The 23858-nt window shown below is 38.1% G+C and overlaps 1 protein-coding gene across 5 annotated transcripts in view; it reads right to left on the bottom strand.

The window, feature by feature from the left end:
• Positions 1–23858, bottom strand: part of lrp4 (low density lipoprotein receptor-related protein 4) — a 126168-nt gene that overhangs the window by 48536 nt on the left and 53774 nt on the right. For all 5 annotated transcript variants that reach the window (XM_017414264.3, XM_017414260.3, XM_017414263.3 and 2 more), the window contains exon 2: positions 21820–21966. In XM_017414264.3, coding sequence (XP_017269753.1) covers positions 21820–21966 — 147 coding nt within the window. The remainder of the gene's footprint in view (positions 1–21819; positions 21967–23858) is intronic.

Genomic DNA, 23858 nt, shown 5'->3' with positions numbered 1-23858 from the left:
TTAGGCATGTTTGTAAAACCCAAGTCGCTGAAGAAAAGGTTCATTTAAAAAGGAATGTCAAATTCACCAACATTTTATTATTTTTATAAACTACAGGAACAAAAAGCTGATGCTCTTTACGGTGGGAGGAATAAATCTTTCTGATATTGCTCCTGCACGGCCACTGGCTGCATTAAAGGTCAGGGTTTGACAAATAATCTAAATGCAGATGGGTTGATTCTATCTGGACTCGTCCTTCTTGAAGCCCTAATTGGAACTGGACTCTCGCATCCTCATCTTCCCCACCTTTCTTAGCCAGCGAGCAGCGGTGAGCTCAGCTCAGCGAATTCCTCCCTAACTTCATATCCGCTTTAAGTGCAGCTACTCGCTATCTAAGCAGACCCCGAATGACTGGCTCTTTGTCATTTGCAGACAGAGCTAATTTAATTACAGAACAGAGAGGAGGGAGGGGGGTGAAAAAGGGAGAAGGAAAGGAAACAGCAGCAACTTTTTACAGTGGTCTTTCGCTCGTCTGTCAATAGCAGATATGAAATATTGACCGTGCCGCGCAGACTTTATGAAAAATGTATGACGTCATGCAGAGGGTTAACCAGCGAGGCAGACAGGCGAGCAAGTGGGAGCTCAGAGTAAATTAAGTGTATGTATATGTGTGTGCGCAAGTGTGTGAGTGTGTTAGGGTGTGGCTCTACTCTCCAGGGGCGGTAAACCCCCCACTGACCCACATAACCCTGCATGGGTATTACATTAGTAAGGTAGAAACACAAAGGGGCAGATATTATTGTAGAACTCCTGTCTGGCTGCCTGGTTCTTTGTCAGCGCTCAAGTCAGTGTAGATTCTGCTTTTCCTGTTTTCATTTGGACTAAACGGCAGCTCGGAGATTTACACAGCATGGCATTTTCTCCCCAACTCATTTTGAGCTCCGACAGCAGAGCAGCAAGTGGCTCATTTATGTATTTATTGTGCCAAGGAAATTAAATGAGACAAAAGTGGAGCATTGAGTGGTATAAGACAGATTGATTGGGAAAACGGAACAAAAAAAAAGGGTGATTTTAGAGGTTTAAGCATTCCCATATGAAAGGTATGAAAACGTGAGTTTAAAAGTGATACAGTGAACACAGTACAGTGCAACAAAGTGTGTGTGAGAGAAAGAGAGAGAGAGAGAAATCCTATAACTGCAATGTATTTATAACATAAGTAAACAAAAAGATTTAACAGCAAATAATAGATTTGTAAAGTTGTAGTCATTCCAATGTGATTGCAGACAGGTATTGAGTCATACAATACGATTAAGATGTAAAAAACATTCTAGTTGATTCCTGAATACAATGTTAATACAATGACCTGAATCTGAAGAAAAAAAACTAACGAAATTTAAAAATATATACACATAGAACTCCTTATAGGAAAGCATATCGTCCACTGACTTACATGTTAGATTTAACAAAAACATTGAATGATCTGTTAGATCTCAGAGTATATGTTGGAGACTACTATCAGGTACTACCACACCAAATTATAGCTGAATACCAAGAAAACTGACTAAATTATACAGATTTTTGGGATTTTCTAGGTCACTTGGCTATGGCAACCATCTTGAATTGGGTTCATTCCAAAAGTTATTCAGCTATAGATGTACATCCAATGATTACTTTATGAGTTTTATGAAAATCCACCCAGTGGCTCATGAGATATTTTACTGACAGACAAAGTTGATTCATGCCAAGGGTTTAAAGTTTCTAGTGGAATATGTAGAGCTCAAAAGTATGTGCTGAGAATGACTCTCAGCTACCGCCACACTAAATCGAGGTTCAATATCTGTAAAATCTACTGCCTTATAGCCACTTTCGTGTTTTCCAAGGTCAGTTGGCCATGGTGCCCATCTTTAATTGGACTGACTCCAAAAGCCAATCAGCTGTAGATGTAAGTCTAATGATTACTTTCTCACAGTTTCATTAAAATCTTTGCAGTGCTTCATAAGACAATTTGCTAACAGAAAAACATACATAGACACAGGCAATTACATGACTCCCCACCTTTTATGGCAGTGTGTGATAATAAAATAGTAACAAATTAAAGAAAATGTACAATTTCATTCAGCACTTGTTTAAGTATGTGATGCAATACATGGATTTAGATTCTAAAACTTAAATATTTGTGCTACGGTTTTAGGCTTTTTTCATAGTAAAGTGAATATAATGAAGCCAATTTAAGCCCATCTCTGCAGGACTGGGTTCTCTATTCCTCTCCTTTCCATCCCCTCATGTTATCTCTATTAAATACATGATAGATTATTCAAGACAGCATTCTTTAAATTAATAAAAACTAAAATATATATTGGATCCAGTGGATAATTTAAAACACACCAAGTTAATTTGGATTCAGAATTTTCCCTCTTCGATAGCACCCCTTTTTAAAGGCATAATTGTAACTTTTATTTGCAGTTGAAAAGGTTATTTCCAAAAAACAAAACTCAAGAGTACATAAATTAAAGCGCAGCTATAAGCGATTCCCAGCGAAGTCAGATTTCCTGATTTATTATCTGCAGCAGGATATCTGCTGATGATCTGAAGCACTCCTCCGAGCCTGCAGGTAAAGTCAGAGCACTTCACCTGGAGAGAAGGCTTCATTAACCGAGCCCGTTTGCAGTATTTTAGACGCGCCTCTGAGCAGACGTCAGCTCAAACAACAAAAGCAGGAAAACTGCTGATCCTAAACATTTCAATAAATAATTCAGCTCATCTGCAGAGGAAGAGGGTTTACGGTGTGAACATGCACACACAACAAGATCCATAGGTGCAGAAACAAAACGTTGCTGCACAAGTAAACGCTACGAATGACCTGAGGTGCAGAACTGCCTCATCAAATAAAATGGAAAATATAAAAAAAGTATCAAAAATGTTAGTAACTAGAGGCCTAGCATTCGTGAAGGAATGAATATCACCTGCTGCCTTTCATGACTAGAGTTAATTCCATTTTAAAATTGATAAATGAGTTGTAGCCGTTTTGGTAAACCTCAAAAAATAACGTTAAGCACGATAATGTGAGATTTCACGCTCAGAACTTTTGCACAATATCTGTAAAACTGACTGAAATATAGCCATGTTTGTGTTAGCCAAGGTCAGTTGGCTGTGGCGGCCATGCTCAAATGGGTAGACTCCAAAAGTTAATCAGTTGTAGAGATACATCAAGTGGTTATTTCCTGGAAGTTTCATTAAAGTCTGACCAGTGGTTTATGAGATGTTTTGGTAAAAGACAGATGCGCGCACACGCACAAACACCGAAACGGGCGAGAAACATAATTATCCGCCTTCGCCTGCTGGAGGTGCGCGATAAAGATCCGACTCCTTCTCGTGTACACGCAGGCACAAAAAAAGGTTGGTTTGTTTCTGATATCAGGTGGATCAGTGAGGAGTTGGCTGGGAAGGCTGATGTGGTCTGTCGGCACTTTGATCTCCTTTACGGCACAGACTCTGGCCACCTCAGTGCTGCTCTTTGCACTACCACTGCATTCCTTTGAGTCTCTCTCTCTCATACACACACACATTAATCATACTAACAAGAGCCTCCCAAATACTCACCCTTTAGTTACCTGAAACATACGTAAGAAGCGAACTGCATACTGGCTAATATAATGAGGAGATGGAGGTTTTCCCCAGTAGCATCAACAGACTTGATGTGTCAGCAAACCTGCACAACAGGTGCACGGCAACACACTGCTCCGTCTTCGATTTCCTGCTCCTAAGATTCTCAGATAATCAGGCAGCCCTGCCGTCCGCATTTTTCTGGAATCACTCAAACATCAAAAGCAAGTCAATCGAGTTTATTCCTTTTCTGAGGTGACACTCGGAAACGACGCAGCAACTCAAACATACAAAATGTTTTTCTCGGTCACACGCCAAGGCCTTTCTAAAAACACTCCCTGCGAACATTTATCCCCCTGGGAGCTCTTAGCTTCACGTATTAGAGCACACACACACACACACACTTACACAAACAAGAAAACACACATCCTGACCTTCAACAGTAGACTTTTCTCATCCGAGCTACAGAATTCCCACCAGCATTCCATGGCCATTCCCACAGAAACCCACACACACATACCTGCAAGTCCCATCAACACAAGTCCCTCTTATCTGACAGCCAGAGGAAAAACCAGACTAACTGGAAAAGTGGTGTTTTACTTCCATGGCTGTTATAGCAAATTATTTAACAACATATTGATGACGACCATTTTTATTTTCTAACAACTAAATTATATCATATAATTTGGAGTGGTAATACAGAGGTCTGTCAAAGTAAATTGGCCTTCAAAAACAAAGTTTAAAAAAATGACTAAAACAGATATTGACCTAAAACTTGTGGTAGTTGCTGAGACAGATCCACAACACATATTTTGAGTGCAACCAGATTGAGCAAGAACTTCAGTTTAAATTTTTTGGAGTCAAGTTTGTTCAGTCTGTTACCAAAAATATCTAGTTAACTACTAGGCAGGTTTTAATGAAACTAATCAGTGGATCGACTTCTGCAACTAAGTAACATTTGGAGCCAATCCAAGTCAAGATGGCCACCAGAGCCAACTGGCCTTAGAAAACAAGCATGGCAACAATTCAGTCAGTTTTACAGACACTGAGCTAAAATTTCATGTGGTAGTAGCTGAGACTCAGTCACAACACATACTCCAAGTGCTACGTACCGCATAAGAGCGATATGAGTATCCAAACTTTGATGCACTTTCAGGTGCAGATGTCAGGCTAACTTAATGTTTTGTTTTGGCAATTTTTTACTTTTTTTTTTTTTAAGAATCCTAGTTTCTGTACAGGTGTTATTCTTTCTGACTCCGACATCTCTAAGGATGTGCATGTGCGACTTGCATATGCTTGTGTGTGGCTTTAGGAAGATGAATGTGCTCATCTTTAAGTGGCCTTGAACAGCACAGTTAATGGCCTCTCCTTTACTATAGAGCAGCTGAATTAAGTGGCTCTAATGGGACCAATATATCTGCCTCGGCGGCGTTTAACGAACTAGCTCAGAGGGTGGAGGATGGACATACGATAGGTGGCGAGAACCAGATAAAAACAGATGTGGACATCAGACAAGTAGGTGTTCAGCAAAAGAGGAGGGTGTTCTGAGGCCATTATTGGGTTTCATCAGCTTGGTCGTTTTCTTTGTTTCACAAGGCTAGGCTCTTATAAACACACCTCCCAAGTGTTTCAATAAATTTGTTTTTATTTGATCTAATTGACCGTGTTGATGTAGTTATGGGCCTAAAGGCACAGGGACAATGTAATTTATAACAGCATACCTATTACAAGTATTTTGCATGTAACTAGATTCTTTCTACTTGTCTTTCTTGTTATTATCCTTGAATGTATACTGTGATCATTCATTTTTCTTGCAGGCAAGTTTTTTTTTTTTTTTTTTTTTTTTTAAAGAACTAAGCCTTGAGGTTCTAAATTGATAAAAACAGATTTGTTTCCAGTTAAGAGCTTTATGCATTTTGGCAGCAATCAACATGCAACTTTTTTGAGTGAGCACATGCAAATGAGTGATTTAGTTCATTTCCACTCAAGTTAATGGTAAAAACAAATGAAGAAGAGGTGCGTACTGTAAAAAGCAGTGAAACGTCTCTTTTAGCTTTTTTCTCTTGCGTTGCACAAAAGCCTCTTTTCCACATTTTCTGCTCATTCTGTTTTTCTCTTAATTTTTATTTTTCCTCTCGTAGCTGATCCCAACAGTGGTGGCTTATCTGATTATATGCAGCTCTGGTCAGCAGCCAGCACATATTTCAGTCCGACAGAGCAGAGGGGCTCTGCCAGCAGGGTTTTTGTTGGCCTTGTGTCCAGCAGCAGCTCTGCGATTGGCTCTTTCTACCCTTCCCATCTATAACATATAGATTCCCTGCTAAGTCTCAGTCATAACATTACTGTCATCAGCATGTTTAACTATTCAGCGCATCAGTTGTTGAAGACCAACAGCGATGACCTTTTTCCAGTGATCTGGTACACAAAGTAAAACGAATATTCAAAACCAAATAAGTTCATCCTTCTCTTCTAAGGTTTTTTTTTTTTTTTGCAAAATTGACAGGGCTGAATAACAACAAAACTACTGCAGGGAGTTCACAAAAACTCAACAAAATGAAACTGAAGGGCAGTTTATGTTGGAACGTCCCTGCATTCTATGTACATTAGCAAAACCAACAAGTCCCGAGTCGCCGGTGCGGTTCAGGAAAAAGCCCAGACTCATTTTTTTTTAAAGGAAACAAAGTCCAAATGCAAAATGTATCAAAAAGTTGTGTTCCAATGTTAGGATTGATCACAGCTGTGAGGAATACTGTGAGTTACTAAAAGAATGGGTTTAACAGTTGTGTAAAACTTGATAAGGACAAAGTAAGTACATTGTTGAGACTGCAATTTATTAGCCCATACTTCGTCAAACAGATCTACCCTTTGTATATTGACAGAGATACTTTTTTTTTCTTTTTTTTTAATACCTACACACATTTAGCCTCTATATAAATATTTGCAGCCAAGTCAACAGACTTGAAAGTGGACAATGTTGTGTAGTGGATAAAATGTTGACATTGTCACAAACCAAGACCTAAACTAAGGTCTTTGTGTTTAGATAAAAACATGAATCTGAAAAACGTAGCCTTTATAGAAAAACTGGAAAAATGTGCACTAGGGTAAAGTGTAATTACTACATGGTCTGTGATGGGATTGTTTCGTGATGGGACCATAAACTGTATGAAATACAAACATGTAGCCATTATGAAATCAAACATTGGTTTATCAAGGTCAAAACCTGTCAAGCTTGGTGGTTTTAATGTAGCCATTTTTGACACCTGAAATGATGATTGAGCAGACTCAAACAATGCAGTCCTAATGTGTCTTCAAATAGGTGCCGTAATTCGATAAAAAAGAAGGAAATTAACGTCAAAAATTTGTTGAGAAAGTTTTTAGATATTATGTAAATGAAGTATGATTTCACTCTAGATTTATTCTATAGTGAAGTCCTTTTGCAACCACTGAATAAAATTTAAGTCTTAAAGGAATTCTTATTGCCTGCCACCTTTCATGCCAGAGTTTTAGACTAAGACAGTCTTTTGTTGCAAAATGACAAAGTTACAGTTGTTTCGCTCAAAAAATTAAGCATAATGTTATGTGTGATTTCAAGCAATATTGTGAGGTGGCAGGGGAAGTGTAAACTGACTGAGACATACCTATTTTTGTGTTGGCTAATGTTGATTGGCTGGGACGGCCATCTTGAACTAGACTGATTTCAAAAGGTAATTAGCCTAAGATGTAGTACATCAATTGATGACTTTAAGAGAATTTCAATAACATTCATCCAGTGGTTAATGAGATATTCTGATAACAGAAAAAGTTGTGAAGTTGTCAAAGTTTTAGGTAAAGATGTCATGCAATGAGTAGCGTTCAAATAGGTTTTAGGAATGACTTTCTGCAACTACCACACCTAATTTTAGCTTATTATCTGTAAAACTGACTGGTTTAAAGCCAATTTTGTTGACAATTAAGGTTGCTTAGCTGTTGCAGTCATCCTGAATGGGTGTAAATCAGCTGTAACTGTATATCCAGTAATCACTTTTTGGCAGTGGACAATAATGAACAGTTAGTGCCCTCTTCTGTTGGCTCTATTCTTGAAAATGTATCCATTGCCCTTCATGTTTCTATAATTTAGAATTTAACTAAAATATATATAAATGCTATAGCTGCCCCGGCAATAGAAACTTAACATACCCTACTTTTGAAGATTCTTATAAAAGGGTCATAAAATCCTCTACATGCTAGTTGAACACTGCATCATTTCAGATAAAATTTTAAAATTTTACAAATACTTGCATCATGTATAGTGTAACAAAATTAAATGCTTTTACTGAATGAACAGCAGGCACCCATGAGTGTGTGAAATATTTACAACTGAGCCATCTTTGCATGCCCATCGTGGCAGATGAAGACAGTAACATTTCTTTGTTGCCATGGCAAACCTCTGCTGAGTGCTTCATGCCAGTGAGAAACACTCAACTGTTGTCATCAGTGCAACCCACACCTCAACAAGACTGAATGACAGAAAACACTTTAAAACAGCCTCAGCATAATATTGAAAGAGTATCTGAATGTTCTGTCACATGGTAAATTAAAATCATACGTTCCTCAGTGTTAAATATCTTACTGAGCCCCTCATTTTGGGCTACTACCAACAATGTGTACACAAGTAGAATCCAAGACCTGACTGAATCAAAACAAAAATCAGAATCATTACGTATTCTCAGGTGACCAGGGCCATTCGTATCAAATTATTTGCTAATCTGTCAAACAGCGGTCAAGACGTCAAGTTGTGTCAGCACAGCCATCCCAGAGCCAACCGTAGGACAAAGGATCAAATCTGTGTTCCAGGGCTGTTGATTACAGACAATAGGACGAATTAAGAGGAGCTCAAGTAAACATCCCACACATGCACTCTGGCACACAAAGACAATTCAGCTAAAGCAAACACAGCTGTGGTCGCCTGTCTTGTTTGGTGACATTAGATGAACGCACTTATCTAACTTCAGATTTATGCAAAGTCGTCATTTAATCTGGGGTTGTAAGCACGTTGTACCATCATGTACCATCATGGTAAACAGTAAGTCCTGGAAAGACCAGTTTATGATGCTTTTTACAAAAAATACAAAATAAAAAAAATCTTAAGAGAATGGTGGCTAGTAACAGATTAGAAATGCAATTTAAAAATAAAAAAGCTGCCTTGCATGCCAATGTTTTAAACTAAAATCTTCTGGAGTTGGTTAGCTCTTGGAGTATGTGTTGGGGATACAATATTTGTAAAATTAAAAGTAATAGCCATTTTTACATTTTATTTGTACATCTAGGGATAACAATCTGAGTGTTTCATTCAAATCTGTCCAGTGGTTCATGAAATACTTTGCAAAAGAACAGATTGACATGAACTTTGGGGTCAACTCCAAGTTAAATTCTATTCAGTTTATTTATATAGCGCCAAGTCACAACAAAAGTCGTCTTAGTGCACTGTACAGAAACATTCACATACACTATAAAAGCCATTGGTACATTGGCAACAGTGGAAAGGAAAAACTCCCTTTTACCAGGAAGGAACCTCCTTCAGAACCAAGCTCAGGATGCTCAGCCTTTTTAAACAAAAACCTTTCCCGATCTGTTAACGCTTTAAGTATGTGTTGGGGGATGACTCTTAGCTATTACCACACTAAATGTTAGCTCAATATTTGTAACACTGACGGAAATAGAGTCATTCTTTGTACTTGCTAAGGTTGATTAGCTGTGGCTGCCATCTTGATTCAGGTTGACTCTAAAAGTTGATCAGCTCAAGATGTACACCCAATGATTACTTTCTGAGACTTTCATTGAATTTCATCCAGTAGTTACTTTGCCAACAGACACACAATCGCATTCACACACCCACACAGATACAGGCGATAATCACTGTCACACTCCATTGATGGCAGCAGGCAATAAGCAATGCTGATGCTTCTCCTACTTGAAAATGTAGGAGACACACACCTTTGCCTTAATAGAGGTGGTCACAAACAGTATGCTGATAATCCTTTCTCCAGTTTTTCTGTCACTCTTTATCAGTACATCCATAATGGTTGCAACCTAAAAGTCTCTGTGTAACATACAGTATATTCAGGGTAAAAGTTATTACTTATTATTTTGATATAAACACACACATTGATAATAAAACTAAAAACTTATGGTTCCACAGTGAAAACATTAAAGCAGGTTAATAGTTGCCAAATTCAATTTTATTTGGCAATCAGACCAACAAATGTCATGATAATGTTTAAGTTTGTCTTTATTAAAAGGACTGAAAACTACAACGGTTTACTTGATTTTGTTTCAGAATATATTGGGAAGCAATAGGTGAAATGAAGTATAAAATCATATGGAGATCAAACTTTGTGCTGTCTGTGAAAAGGGGAAAAAAAAAAACATAACGTCTGTTGGATTTATTAAAGTACAGCCATTTTAAAAAGTACTCTAATAACTGTGTACATGACTGATAAAGACAGAATGAGAAACAAACTAGCAGCCTCTGTTTCTCTTTCTACTTTTGTCACTTTGTTTGCTTTCGGTCACCCTTTAATCATGCCCTCTTCTGCGCGAACAAGTGTGTCCGACTGGTTTATTGAGAAGGAAGTAAATATTTAGGAGGGAGGTGGAGAAAAGCACGAAGCGAGCTTTCGATGGAAGAAAGAGAGGGGGGGAGGATTATGCTAATGTGTCCAAACAACTAGGGCCGAAGCTTGCAACATAAAGAGAAACAACATGACAAAAGGAGAGGTTGCAGGAGAAAGGACAAACTAAAAGGAGGAAGACATTCAACCGCACAGTGTGAAAGAAATGAGAAAGTCTTGGGGGGGGGGAAGAAAACGGAGTTGGCCGTGCGGGTTTCCTGTGGTCAGAGGGCAGAGAAAGGAGGGATGCAAGGGCAGAGGGAGGAAAAGATGAAGCAACACGGAGAGACGAAGGGGATGGGGTCCTAATCTTCTCTGCTCCTGCGGTCCCAAGCTGCTGTCTGATTGGCTGAAACTGTGGAGAGAGGTAGATTAAAGGACAGAGGGGCTACTTCTTTGCGGCTGGTTCATATTTGAGAGTGAAGCTGTGTCAAAGCCTTTGCGAAAACCAGTTGTGCTGAAAGCACAGAGTGCTCATTCCTCATTGGTTGGTTCTGGGAACTATAGTTTCAAGTTTGTTGATTAAAAACATATGTAATTTGGCTTTGTTCATGAAGCCAGAAACGCGTCAAAATTTATATAAAAGCCTTACTCTTTCTCCTAAGACAAACTCAATGGTAAGATGCCCGTATATTTCAAACAAACTTTTCAAAAGAAGTGAAAACATGATGAGATAGTTGGCAGGTAGAAGTATAGGTTGTGGTGTTTAGATCATTCTAGGTTTGCTGCAACTGGGAGTGGGAGATATTAGACTGTAAAGGATTAGAATGTGTTGTGCCGAAGCAAATAAATGGGAGTATTGTCTATAGCTCACATTCTATCTTTTGTAGCACCCTGTAATTTCTACTACACTAAACGCAAAGTTTACAGCGGAACAATGTTTGAACAATAGCTATAAACAACCGTTCAGTAGGTTTTATCAACATATAATTGTGTGATGACCTGAATAAGCAGTCACATCAAAGTGATTATTTGGGTCGTCACTCTTTAAAAGGACGACACATCAGCAGAAACATGATGTCAATTCGTTACAGACTGTGTGCTGCATGAATGGAATAAATTAGATCGCTATTAAAAGTAATAATAATAAACTACGACTGTTTTATGTGAAGCTTTACAAAATTATACTCTCAGTCAAGCTAAAAAGTGTCAGGCAAAACCTCCGAGGACAAAAATAATCGTGAATAAACATCTTCCTAACCCTCTTCCTCCTCATCAATGAGTCAAAGAAGACATTTATAATCAGGGATGACCAGGGTCTTTTTGAATATTTGAAGTCCAGTTAAAATGGGCAAATCTGAATAATGAATGCAACTGTCATATTCAATTTTTTTTATTTTTTTTTACTATTTTGAGTCCAACAATGCAATCAAACTACTATTTTCCTACTTACAAAACTTAACACCCTTTTCACCACCACCAAAGAGAGGGAAAAGTATATATAAAGAAATGCAGACAATAAAAGAAAAAAAAAAGTTTATGATATTTTTGCCATAGCCTCCTGACTACCAGAAAAAAAAGTATTGTCCAATCACTTTTTTTTTTTTTAATTTACCAATCTCTATAAGGTAATTAGCCTCTTACCTTCACATTTGGTATCATTGAAAAGCCCTAAATGTCCTCTGTAGATGGCAAAAGGAGTTAATTCAGTTGTATGCTGTGGGTGGGAGACATTCAGGTTTACAAATGTCCTCAACAAAGGACAACATTTGATTTACTGGTAGTCACCAGGATATTGACCACCCCTAATAAGAAAACTAGGCAATTTCTTTTATGTATGAGGTTTTCTACTCTGATCTCTAATCATAATGCTCTGATGTGATCAAACTAAATTCAGTTTTTTTCCCCAGTTTTTCATATAAAGCCCAATAGGTCTGACAAATTGCAAAATATTTTTTTTTCTTTACAGGATAAATTCTATATTTTTTAGGTCTTCAATTTAAAAGAGTGAATTGCTTTTAATTGAAAATGTCAAACTGCGATTTCCAAATACAGGTACAATGTCAAGTATAACTACTGATGTTCGGTTAAAAGGAAGCTGAGGACACTGTTGCTAAGCAACTGACAACACAAATTTGTTTTTGCCTTGTTCCTTTGTCAAAAATGGTGAACGACCTCTTTTTTTACCCCTGAATTGTAGGAACAAGAAATATGTACATACAGTGTAATTCTACAAGACCAGGGAAAAGCAAAACCTTTTCAAATGGTATTTTTTATCCTCAATAAAAACATAAAAACAGGTCAAACAACTTCTCCTATAAAAATAGTACACAGACAGCATCTAGTAGTCTGGTTGAGCCTCGCAGATAACTAGAAACTCATCCAAAGGAGGGCACACACAAGTTGGTGTTGAAAATGTCTCCGTTTACCTGTGAGGTGTTTATAAGAGTCTTCAGCACACACAGATTTCCCAAACCTCACAGACCTGTGTGAGCCGACAGAAACCCAAAACTCACGCAGCGCTTTAAACCTCGCACACAACAGAAAATTTCCTTTTCCATTTCATCTCACATACACTGACGACAACACACACACACACACTGCTGAAGTCCTGCTGGGTTCAAAGAAGCTCAGGTTGTGCAAGACTAAATTATTTTGCCTTGTGAATAAATGGGTTGTAGCTGATATACATCTACAAGTGTGTGTGTGTGTGTGTGGGTGCACTTAGTTCAACGTAAGCAAATTCTGAAAGAAAAAATGCTTTGAAAGATGACCTGCGGGATGAGCCGGAAAGATACGAAAGGCGAAATATCAGATGTTGCGTCTTATCTACTGTGGTTTCAGTTATTCTCAATATCCTGCATCAGTGTGTGCTGAATATTTCCATTGTCCGATACTTTAAAAAAAAAAAAAAGAGAGAGAAATGAAAGGTTAGAGAAGCAGAGTAGCAGGTGAATTAGGGAGATACAAGTACATAAAGTCTATAAACTTAGTGTTCTCATTCATCTAAAATCTTAAAGTAAAAAAAAAAAATAAAATAAGATAGTAGTAGACTTAAACACTTTCCTCATTATCCGAGCATGATTAAGCTTTTTGATTTGCCATATGTTGCATATTTGCTATATTTTAGTTAAAAAAAAATAACTTCCTTCAGTTAAACTCTGATAAGTCCGAATGACTGATCATTGCCCCTGACAGCATGGCTCCACAAATTAGGCGACAAACTGGCTGCTTACACTCTGCTGTTAAATTAAGTTTGACAAACTTGGATGTTGTTTGTGACCAATCAATTAACTTGAGTCATTCCAAACAGCTGATTCAAAACTGGTTTTATCATTTAAAAAAATATATATAGTAAAACTAAGAAGGATGGTGTCAAAATACAATTTGGAGATCGTTATCCATGCCTTTGTTTCCTTTCATTTAGACTACTGTAATGCACTTTTAACTTGTCTTAATAATAATAATAAAAAAACTGGATTAAAAAGGAATACACACATTACTCCTGTTTTTATAATTGTAAAACCTTGGTGTTAACCTTCACTGCTCTGCATGGTCTATTTGATTTCTTGTCTTTTTACAAATGTCTCTATAATTTTTGCAGTTTAATTCAGTTTGAAACGATACATCAGGATACTATACAATCAAAGAGTAAACAGGCCCAATTCAAATCAAAACATCTGGCGGTCTAAACTGCTGGAATGACTCCGTATATTTGCTCAAGTGTCCAGTGAAAACCTCAATTCATTCAAACACTTTTCGTCCAAATAAAATCCATGTTGCATTGACTTGTTTTTTTTGTCAACGCAGAAGTTGTCTACAACACGATCGGTCACAGAGGAGCTTGAGCAAGGCGCATCATGAGGAAAGCAGCAAAAAAAAAAAGATTTAGCTGGAAGCACAAACCGTAACACGAAGCAGACATCTTTCTGTCCTTCATCATTAACTTTCCACTTTGCCTCCTCTGAATGAACAGCCTTCAACACAATAAGCCCTCAATGGGATTTCGTAAAAGAACCAGATCCACATAAGCAGCGTGTAGTCTTCATTCTCCTTATGGGAGTTTATGGTTATGGAAATGCTGCCAAGAACATAAACATGTACTTCTCCAATGGAGCGAAGGCTTCACTGCAGACATAACTCAGCCCATAAGGTTGGCCTGCTATCAAATACAATAAAGTGTGTCTGTATACCATCTAGAGCTCAGACAGCTGTGTCAATGAAAAACAGGAAGAAAAAAAAATAAGGGGGATTATTAATTAGATAAAGCGTCTGAGTAATGTCTTCATTAAATTCCATCACAGCTAATTAGTCCTCTGTCCTTGAGATGTGTAGCCCAGTAACCAGCTCTTCCACTGGTGAGGTGAGGAAATCGACACACTTTCGACGAACTACAAAAAATGTTACATTAAACATACTTCAGTCAGGCCCTGAAACATGTGACGTGATCACATATATCCCGTTTATTTATTTCCATCTTAAAATGTTTTACACTTTTTCCTCCATCTTATGTTTCAAGCACGACTTTTATCTGATTGCAGCCAGGATTGCAGCAAAAGAAGAATAAATAAAAAAAAAAAAAGTCTTTACAGAAATATAAATCTTCCCCTAGATTTACTTGGTGAGGCTTTTATAGAGAAATTAAAATCGCAGGTTGCCAAAATTCACAACTGAATAAGACCAGAGCTTGAAAGGGAGAAACGGTGTGCTGCGATGTGGGTGTTGGTACCAGACTGGCGAACTCTTGATCTGTTGGTTTATTCTCTCACCTTCAAAAACTACTCTATGATGGTAGAACCGAGCGAGACGGAGAGAACCAAATGTGTTTCAGACAGGGAGTCTGGGTTTGTCTAGGCAGTGTTTAGAGACACACTGGTCCAGGGAAAACAACAACAACAAAAAAAAAAAACAGGTCATTTTAATGAGAACTCTGTTGACATAGCAGGAATGCTGAGGCAGAGGGCACAGCGTTGGCCAGCAATACATTTAAGCCTGACTGTGGTTGTTGACTGAGGCAATCTTGAAGTCAGTTCAATCAATGTCAGTACCAAGCAGTTCTTGGCATCGTTGTAGTGCAATATTCCAACTCAGACACTAGTATTCAGTGAAAGAAATATACGAAATGTCAGTTGTACAGCTTGGGACAAATTAATACATGTTTACCATTTTGGTTGCAATTCACACTTAGCCTAATTGTCAAGATTATAAAATCTGGTTTGAAGAGTATTTTAAAACTTGGATTTCCTGTGGCAAAAGTTCCTCATTTAATTTCATAAAAAAAAAAACATGAAAAAATATTAGTTGGCAATGGGCTATGTGAAAACAATTTGGTGCGTTTTTGCACAATTTAAAGACGGCCCATTGTAACTGACAGGAAGGGATGGGCATTTTAGGCAAAAACACTTCAACTTTGTCAATAATTATCGGATTTTGCTTTGGATATTTAACCAAAATTTAAACCAACTTGCAGTAATTTATGCTTCTCACAATGTGCGCTTATTTGGTTCTTTAGTCATGAAGAGCAAATTGTTATAGCACGACAACAAACTGTTTAAAAAAAGTAGAGGAAGTAGTCTTAACATACACTAATCTCAGCAGCCAGTTCATGATATAGGACCAGTGCCTGGGGTTGGAGGTTGGAGGTTGTGCTGGTGGTATGTGTTATGTCACAAGAAGCACCTGGATTGGAAAAACACAGTTGGGAAACTACTTGGCGTGCCACAACTAGATGTTAAATTAAAGACGGCAGTGACAGTCGCATTAATTCTTTGAAATTCGCCCATTTTAACTAGACTTTGGATATTTGAAAATCACTGCTTATTCCTACTTCTTAGCCTTGTCCATCACTGTTACCATACAGGACAATGATCTTCCACTGCCATGATCATGTAAATGCCTGTGTAATTATTTCAAATTTGACATGAACTATTGGAGTTGACTCTGTATGCCTGTTTGCAACTTTTCTCATGAACCACTGCATGAAATTTGATAAAAATCTGAGAAAGTAATCATTGCATGTGCATCTAAATAACTTTTCAATCCAATTCAAGATGGAATCTACAACTTAGCAATGTTAACAAAACACATAAATGGTTATAACCTAGTCACTGTTACAAATACTTAGCTAAAATCTAGCTAGGGAGTAGCTGAGAGTCTGCTCCAACACATATTCCAAGTGCTAACAAATTGTGTAACATCTTTGCTTAAAATTTTGGCATTCAAGACTGTGGGTGACATGTATCCCAACAATGCTGCTTTCATTTTAATTGTGCAATAGTTTTGCTCTTTGGGCACCATACAACTGCAAAGCAATCTTACCATTTATTGGTCTCTTAGCATTATTAACTGTTTTTGTTTTGTTTGTTTTAGCCAAGTTACTTTGCAACACAAAAAAAGAATGTGAAACCCTTTTTTCTTTACTTGCCAATCAAGAGCACAAGACATCTCCACAAACTCTACTACATCACATTTACCAGAATGAATGGAATCCCTTGACAAAAGAAAAGTCCCCTGGAAACACACAGGCACGGACCTTTAACTTTAAATGTTTTGTTTTAAGTGGTAGATTTATGGTCACCCAGCTAAGACCCCTTCACCCAGTGTGGTCCGGTACAAACAGGTCAATGTTACAGGAGGTTTAAGAGGAAAACACATGGCTGTAAAGTCCATTTCTTCCTCACTACACCCATCAGCAGCTCCAGCAGAGTGAGGTAGAATTCCTGCACTGATGATCGTAGTTCCAGATCACTTTCCTAAACATACACACACACACCGGCTCAATTAAACATTTTAAATGCTCCTCTAAGTCCCTCATCAACTTTCCTCCACTCCCTCTTTGGTCTCTGTACAGCTATAAAATTTTATCTGGTAGAACACAAGCGAAAAAAAAAAAGAAAAAGTAAAAAACACAGGCTCAAACACACATAAAAGACACATCAACCATAGGTCCAAACTACAGGATTTCCACTTTGTAATTAGATCGCTTTTCAGAGACAGTCAGCCTGCCCTCCAACTGTCCCCAGTTTCACACACACATTCCTTCCATGGTGTTCCAAAACAGTTGGGCTTTGTCTGGAAATTGGTAAATTGGTAAAAATGATAAATACATTAAAGTTCAAAAGAAGAATTCTGGATGCCACATACCACGCTGCTTGGATTCAGCAGAAGAGACACGGTTCTCTGTGCTTCCCCGCGTGCGTTCATTGCCATTCTGCATTCTCACGGTCACACTCGTCGGCCAATTTGAATCCTGGAAATCAATCTCCGCCGTCCACTTATTGAAGCTGCTATTCCGAAAATTTCATTCTTCGCTGTGTTTAGAGAACGCTCTTAAAAACCATAAAGTTTTGCTCTTTAGTTTTACGATTTGGCCCTGTTCGTTCAGTCAGTGCAGAAGTCACATGGGCTTCGATTCTCCTCAGCAACACTTCTTTCTCTATTCTGGTCTGCATTAAATGGTTTTTGAACTAAAGAAACACACACACATACACACATTTTATTTTTAATTTGGTAAAAGCAAAAACGCACAAGCGTTACGCAATCATTTAGCTGATGTTTATTATATCTGACAGGGAAGTACATCTAAGACCTGCAGGAAACCTTTAAAGTAAAATAAACGTCTACTGCAAATATACACAACTGCAGTTTCATATTTATGAAATAAAATATTGCAATCCTTTTTAGATGTTCTGTAGGATTTATAGCTTCACTTTTGGAGTGAACAAGATGTTTTTCTAAATGTATCACTAGCCCTTTTCACAGGTAGAAGGCTAACCTGTGTTTCAAATAACACAGCTGAGCAGCATGATCAAGAAAGTGACAGAGTCTGTGTCTGTGTCCCGCCATATTGGTTCTCCCATACATACAAATATGCAAACTTTTGTCTCTTTCACTACATCCGCTGACTACCTCAGCGGGGCATCAACTTCCTTTCAGAGCTTTACAAACAGAACGATGAGGCCAAACAAAAGAGCTACGGTCCAATTTCAAAGAGGCTGTTTGAAGAGAACAATTGGTTTTAAATGCTTTCTTTCATTCATATATTTATTTATTTATTTTAGGAAATATTTTTTGTTTAAACAAACCATAATAGTAAATTACTTGACAAGTCTGACACGCTAAAAGTAAAACCAGAAAACAAAAATATAAATAAATAGAAACACTCAGAGTGCAAACCACCAAGATCTCTTATTACTGAGACATTACAATGGGACTGATGGCATCATCATCATCATGTGATGTAATCATTGATGTCATCACTGTTGAGGAACTCAAAATGCAAACCTCCGCTTAGACTATAGGGTCATAAAAGAAAAAAAAAATCGTAGAAGCCAGATAGTAATCCTGATCACCACCAATATGTAATCCATTTATTCTTTGAGACAACCTCAACATTTCCTGAAAATTTTACCAAATCCATTCATTACATTTTGAGTAATCTTGTGCACAGACAAATCAAACAAACACACACTACTGACAATATATAGCTCTTTGGGGGAGGTCAATAAAAAGGCAAAAAAAAAAAAAACAACTTAAAAATATTTGCATTTTCATTTTGGGACATGTAAAATTCACATTGATTTTCTTGGAGCTCACCTGAGTTTTTTTTTTTTTTTTTTTTTTTAAACAGAACAGATTCATTTGACATGAGAGCTGCTGGTAAAAGAATGAGGTGCATCTAAAAGAGTGATCGCTCAGCCACAGAGTGGAAAAGCAGAGAATCGATCATACAGTACTAATGGATTAGGAAGGTCTAGCTAGATCCTCTGATATCGGTCAGCTGCTTCCATGTGTCTCTTTAAATAAGTAACGTACCCCCAATCAATATGTGGCAATCTGACTCACTAAACATTCAACTAGCCCCGAGATCAATAACACTTTGCATTCCCTCTTCCAACCCCTTAAGCGCTTAATATGACAGAAGAGTGACTGAGAAGGAACACACACACACATACACACACACAAACACGTCTAAACAAGGAGGAGGAAGTGGCCGACAAAAGGCCAGCATCTGTCTCTGTGCTCAAAGAGCGAGCAGCAAGAAGAATAAAGACCCTCTCATTGATGGCTCCCCATCAATACGCAGAAGTGCAAAAGAAGAGCAGCGGAGATCTCCTCCACTTGACAAACTGACATGCTCTGCAGGAAAACACTCCTGACTGCTGCTGCCAAGACTAACCTCCAGGCAAAATTCATCTGGTGCCAAAAGTCACTCAAGCATTTTTATTTTTTATTTATTTTTTGTGCTTGGGGCATGCACCACGGAAAGTACTCTGCTGAGAAATATCACCCCTCCTGACCAGTGAGCCATTCACGATTTCACTGGGTAACGATAGGATCCGAAGGAGCTCAATAGCCGTATTCTTTTCTCTCTTTTTAAAATACTTTGTGAGGAAACTGAGCACACTTTCTTTTTTTCTTTGCACAAATTTAAAACGTTACACCACTGAGCTGCCAAAAATAACCACTCTTTGCTTTATGATGGTAATCTAATGCCTTGCTCAAGGAGCGGACATATAATGTCTACTAAAAAAAGTATTTTTACAAGATTAAGTTTTATAACTCATATCAATTTAAATGCAATGCAAATGACATTTCTGTTCATACAGTATAATCCTATCACCACAATAACACCTGAATTTGTTTTAATTTTATTCTAGAACCAAGGGACATGGAATCTAAACAAGCCAGGGTCTGTATTGCAGATGCGACTTCTAGGAGCTGTGACCTGAAGGTTATTGGTGCCCGTCTACCGAAGGACCTGCTGGTGGGCACCAGCGGTGATGGAGGCCGACAAGCTGAAGAAGGAGGCCTTTAGGGTTTGGCTGTCCCAGAGGACTCCTGTGGCAGCTGACAGGTACAAGGTGACCAGAGGGACTGCAGCTCCTGTGGTTGTGGAGGCAAAAACTCAGGCATTGGAGGAGAGGCCATGGAGAAGGACTTTCGGCTGGCCTGGAGGAGGTTCTGGCAAACCATTCGACGACTCAGAAAGGGAAAGCGGGCCCTGTCCCAGGCCATACTTGGTCTGAGTGGGGAACTGCTGACCCGGACTGAGGACTCTGTTGAGCAGTGGAAGGAGCACTTTCAGGATCTCCTTAATCCAACCACCATGTCCACCTTTGAGGAGGCAAAGTCTGAGCACTCAGGGGAAGACGAGTCCATTACCTTGACAGAGGTCACCGAGGAAGTAAAAAAACTCCCCGGTGGCAGTGTGCCAGGGGTGGATGAGATTCACCCTGGGTTGCTGAAGGCTCTGGATGTTGTGGAGATGTCATGGTTGTCAAATTTCTTCGATGTTGCATGTCATAAACCTAATTCTCCTGAAGTAATCATTCATTGTACATCTACAACTGATTAACTACTGGAGCCAACTAGAATTACGATGGTCGCCATAGCGTATCAACCTCGGCAAACACAAAACTGGCTATGCCTCTGTCGGTTTTACGGATATTGAGCTGATCTTTGGTGTGGTAGAAGCTCAGAGTCATCCACAAAAAATAGTCCGAGCATGAAGAGATCACATCTTTGAACTTCTTGGCATCCAAGGTGGCAGTAGATGTGCATTCCTTCAAATAATGCTATTTTTCCAATTTAAAATTGATTTTAAAATTTGAGTTCAGTTTCACTGGATGACAGTCTAGTGCAGACTCGTGAAAAGTTAAAAGCTGTAATTACTTTAGTAATTTAATCAACGTATGACACAGTTATGTTATAGGAGACAAAAACAACTGAGGATACTTTAGTGCTTGACTTCGACTTAGGGATGTCTCTGCTGATGTTGCACAACAAGGCTATTGTTGTAGCAATAGAATCAATTTAAACTGTCATCATGCACAGTAGGTTATAGGAAATAAATCATAAAATACACTATTTGTTAGCTAAAGTTTTTATACAACGTGGCAGCTACTTCTAGAGCTGGACTTGAGTGTGGGAGTTTTTACTGGTGCATCAAAACAAAACTGAAGTGAAACGATGTACTTTTTTTTTTTTCAAATATTGCTCTTTCTTCATTTATTCTTGAAGATGGTTGAGAAAAAAGAAAGACAGAAACAAGACCAATCAAAGTGGTTTCCGCAAACCATGCCCCTCCTGGGACAACTGGAAACAAAAGTACTTTTATTTTTTATTTTTTGTGAAATATCAGGCCAATATGTTTGTTTAATCTCTAGTCTGTGAGGTGGAAAAAAACCAAGGAATGTCTTATTTGAAACACAGCTCAAGACGAATTGTGAGTTTCCTTCATAATTCAGAAATGCCAAACCGTAAGCATGTGAGAAAAACGTTTAAACAAAAAGATTAAAAAAACTTTTTTTTTTACTCTAATATACAAATATTGCAAACACCTGTTAACATACTATTTTAAATGCATTGGAAAGAGGTGTAATCAGCACTAAGTATTGTGTGAAATGATTCTTGAGTGGACTGTTTCAGCTCCAAACAGAAAACTGTGAATATCAAAGAATGCGCTCTACTTCAGTCTGAAGGATGCAGTGTAATGTCATCTTTTCATGTGATCGTAGCTTATAAGATTGTACCCAGTTAGCAAGTAGTATTAACTGTCAAAATGATCAGTTTTAGTGACTAAATGTTGTTTAAAAAAATGTTTGAATGGGTGAATTTTGATGAGAATAAATAATCAAAAACTCACTGCATCCATCCTCATCGCTGTGGTCTCCGCAGTCGTTGTCTCCGTCGCATTGCCACTGAGCAGGAATGCAGGTACACTCCCCAAAAGCACTGACCGCACATGTGAAGTGGTTTCTCCCACAGGAACAATCCGTGCTGCCGTGAACACCTGCGAGCACAGGGAGGAAGAGGAGGTCAGAGCTAATCTGGCACGCTCAGTTTATCAGAAGTGAAATCAATCATGATTTTTCACAGACTTAAAAAAAAATCAAAAAAAAAAAAAAAAATCACAATCTGAATTCTGGCAGCACAACACTCAGAGGGAAAATATAGAAGGCATCAGTTTACACACACAACAGGACTGTGATTCTATTTTCAGAACAAATCCATTTGAGAATCAACACTATCTTTTATCACTTCCTGACAGCTAGACTGACAAAAGCTTGGGAAGACAATCGCCACATGCTGAAATGTCAAGTTAGATGATCTGTTAGGGATTTTGTTTAATTAATTTTTTACAAGAACAGTACACTCCATTTCTCTAATACCGCACGTCTAGTTTCGGCTGGTAATTTACAACTAAAGAAATGATGTGATGTGATTGAAACATAGTGTAGTTGATGTGAATTTGTATTTCATAGCTGGAAACACACACATGCTCACAGGTTTATATTTCTATTCTTATTAGGACACTGTATTGACTTCAATTCATTTTTGTAGCCTAACCCTGATCCTAAACCTAACCACACCAATGACAGACAGTGTTTTATTTTTATTTATTTATTTTTTTTTTAAATGGTCCAAATCGGCTCATCTTCATTTCAAAACTGTACCCCTGTAGATTAAATTTAAATGTAGGGGCAGCTGCCAAGGTGGGTACAAAGTGGGCCATGGCAGGCAATGAAAAAAAAAAAAATGTACACCTAGAATACAGATTTGCAACCCATGTGCATGAAAATAGGCTGGGATTTTCAAAAATTCAAAATGTGGATGTATGCCTTTCTGGTCGCTTGGTCGGTAAAGCTCAAAAATCGGTTAGGCTGAAAATTAAAATGTACCCATTTCCTCGTAATTTCGAGTTGCCAACTGGTCTTCAATAGTCACAGCTGAGTGAGACACCAACATGTCACTTAACCCTCTTCAAGCCCTCGTAACTGAACAGAGGAAGAGAAGCCCTTGTAACTTCAGGTCCGTTTGACTCGAAGACCATGGGAGTTTAAATAAGCACAAGTTATATATATATATATATATATATATATATATATATATATATGTATATATGGCATGTGAGCTCTGAAGGAAACTAGTATCTATCAGGAGCTTCTCAACAGAAGTCATCATCATAAAAATAAATAGAATAAAATAAAAAGAATTTGAAGCGAACACTGAAAATGTCATCAAAATTTCCCAGGAACTTCATTTAACCATATCTTTTTAGATAATAAAAGGCATATTAAATCTATTACCCGTTGGTATTTGCTTAACTTTAGAACTTTATTGCAGGAATAAGCTGTAATAAAATCCTCCAAACATTCATTCTATCCTACTAAACTTTTATTATACACTATGAACAAGCATCTGTACAAAAAAGGTCACACAGACAGTGTCTATACATTCTGTTTCCCAATACACCAATATATAACAAAAAAACCCACTGCATCTTCACACACATCACAGCAATGCTATACCAGAAAAAGGAATAAATAAAGGTTTTCCATTTTGCTCTTCCTTTGAAGTCCATTAATGACCATCTGTATGTTGGTGTGTCAGTTTTTTTTTCTAAAACTGGACTGCCACAACCCAAAGTTTCTTGGAGCATACATATATATATATGTGTGTGTAAGTGAGCATGTGTGTGCGGTTCCTGGCCTCCTCACAAAGGCATCAGTCAACCCAGGAGGGCCTGGCAGGGAGAGCTCAGTAACCTTCAGATCCCTCCCACAGCACTAAATTAATGGCCTCTTTCTTTTCATTTCCCTCTCTCCCTGTCTTTCTTGTCTTTCCACAATCCTCTCTTCACATTTCCCCCTAAGCTGCCTCCCTTCTTTTCTCCTTTTCCCC

The sequence above is a fragment of the Kryptolebias marmoratus genome, linkage group LG15 (assembly GCF_001649575.2).
Source record: "Kryptolebias marmoratus isolate JLee-2015 linkage group LG15, ASM164957v2, whole genome shotgun sequence".
In the NCBI taxonomy this organism is placed as follows: Eukaryota; Metazoa; Chordata; class Actinopteri; order Cyprinodontiformes; family Rivulidae; genus Kryptolebias; species Kryptolebias marmoratus.
This window is presented reverse-complemented; position numbering and strand designations above follow the sequence as displayed.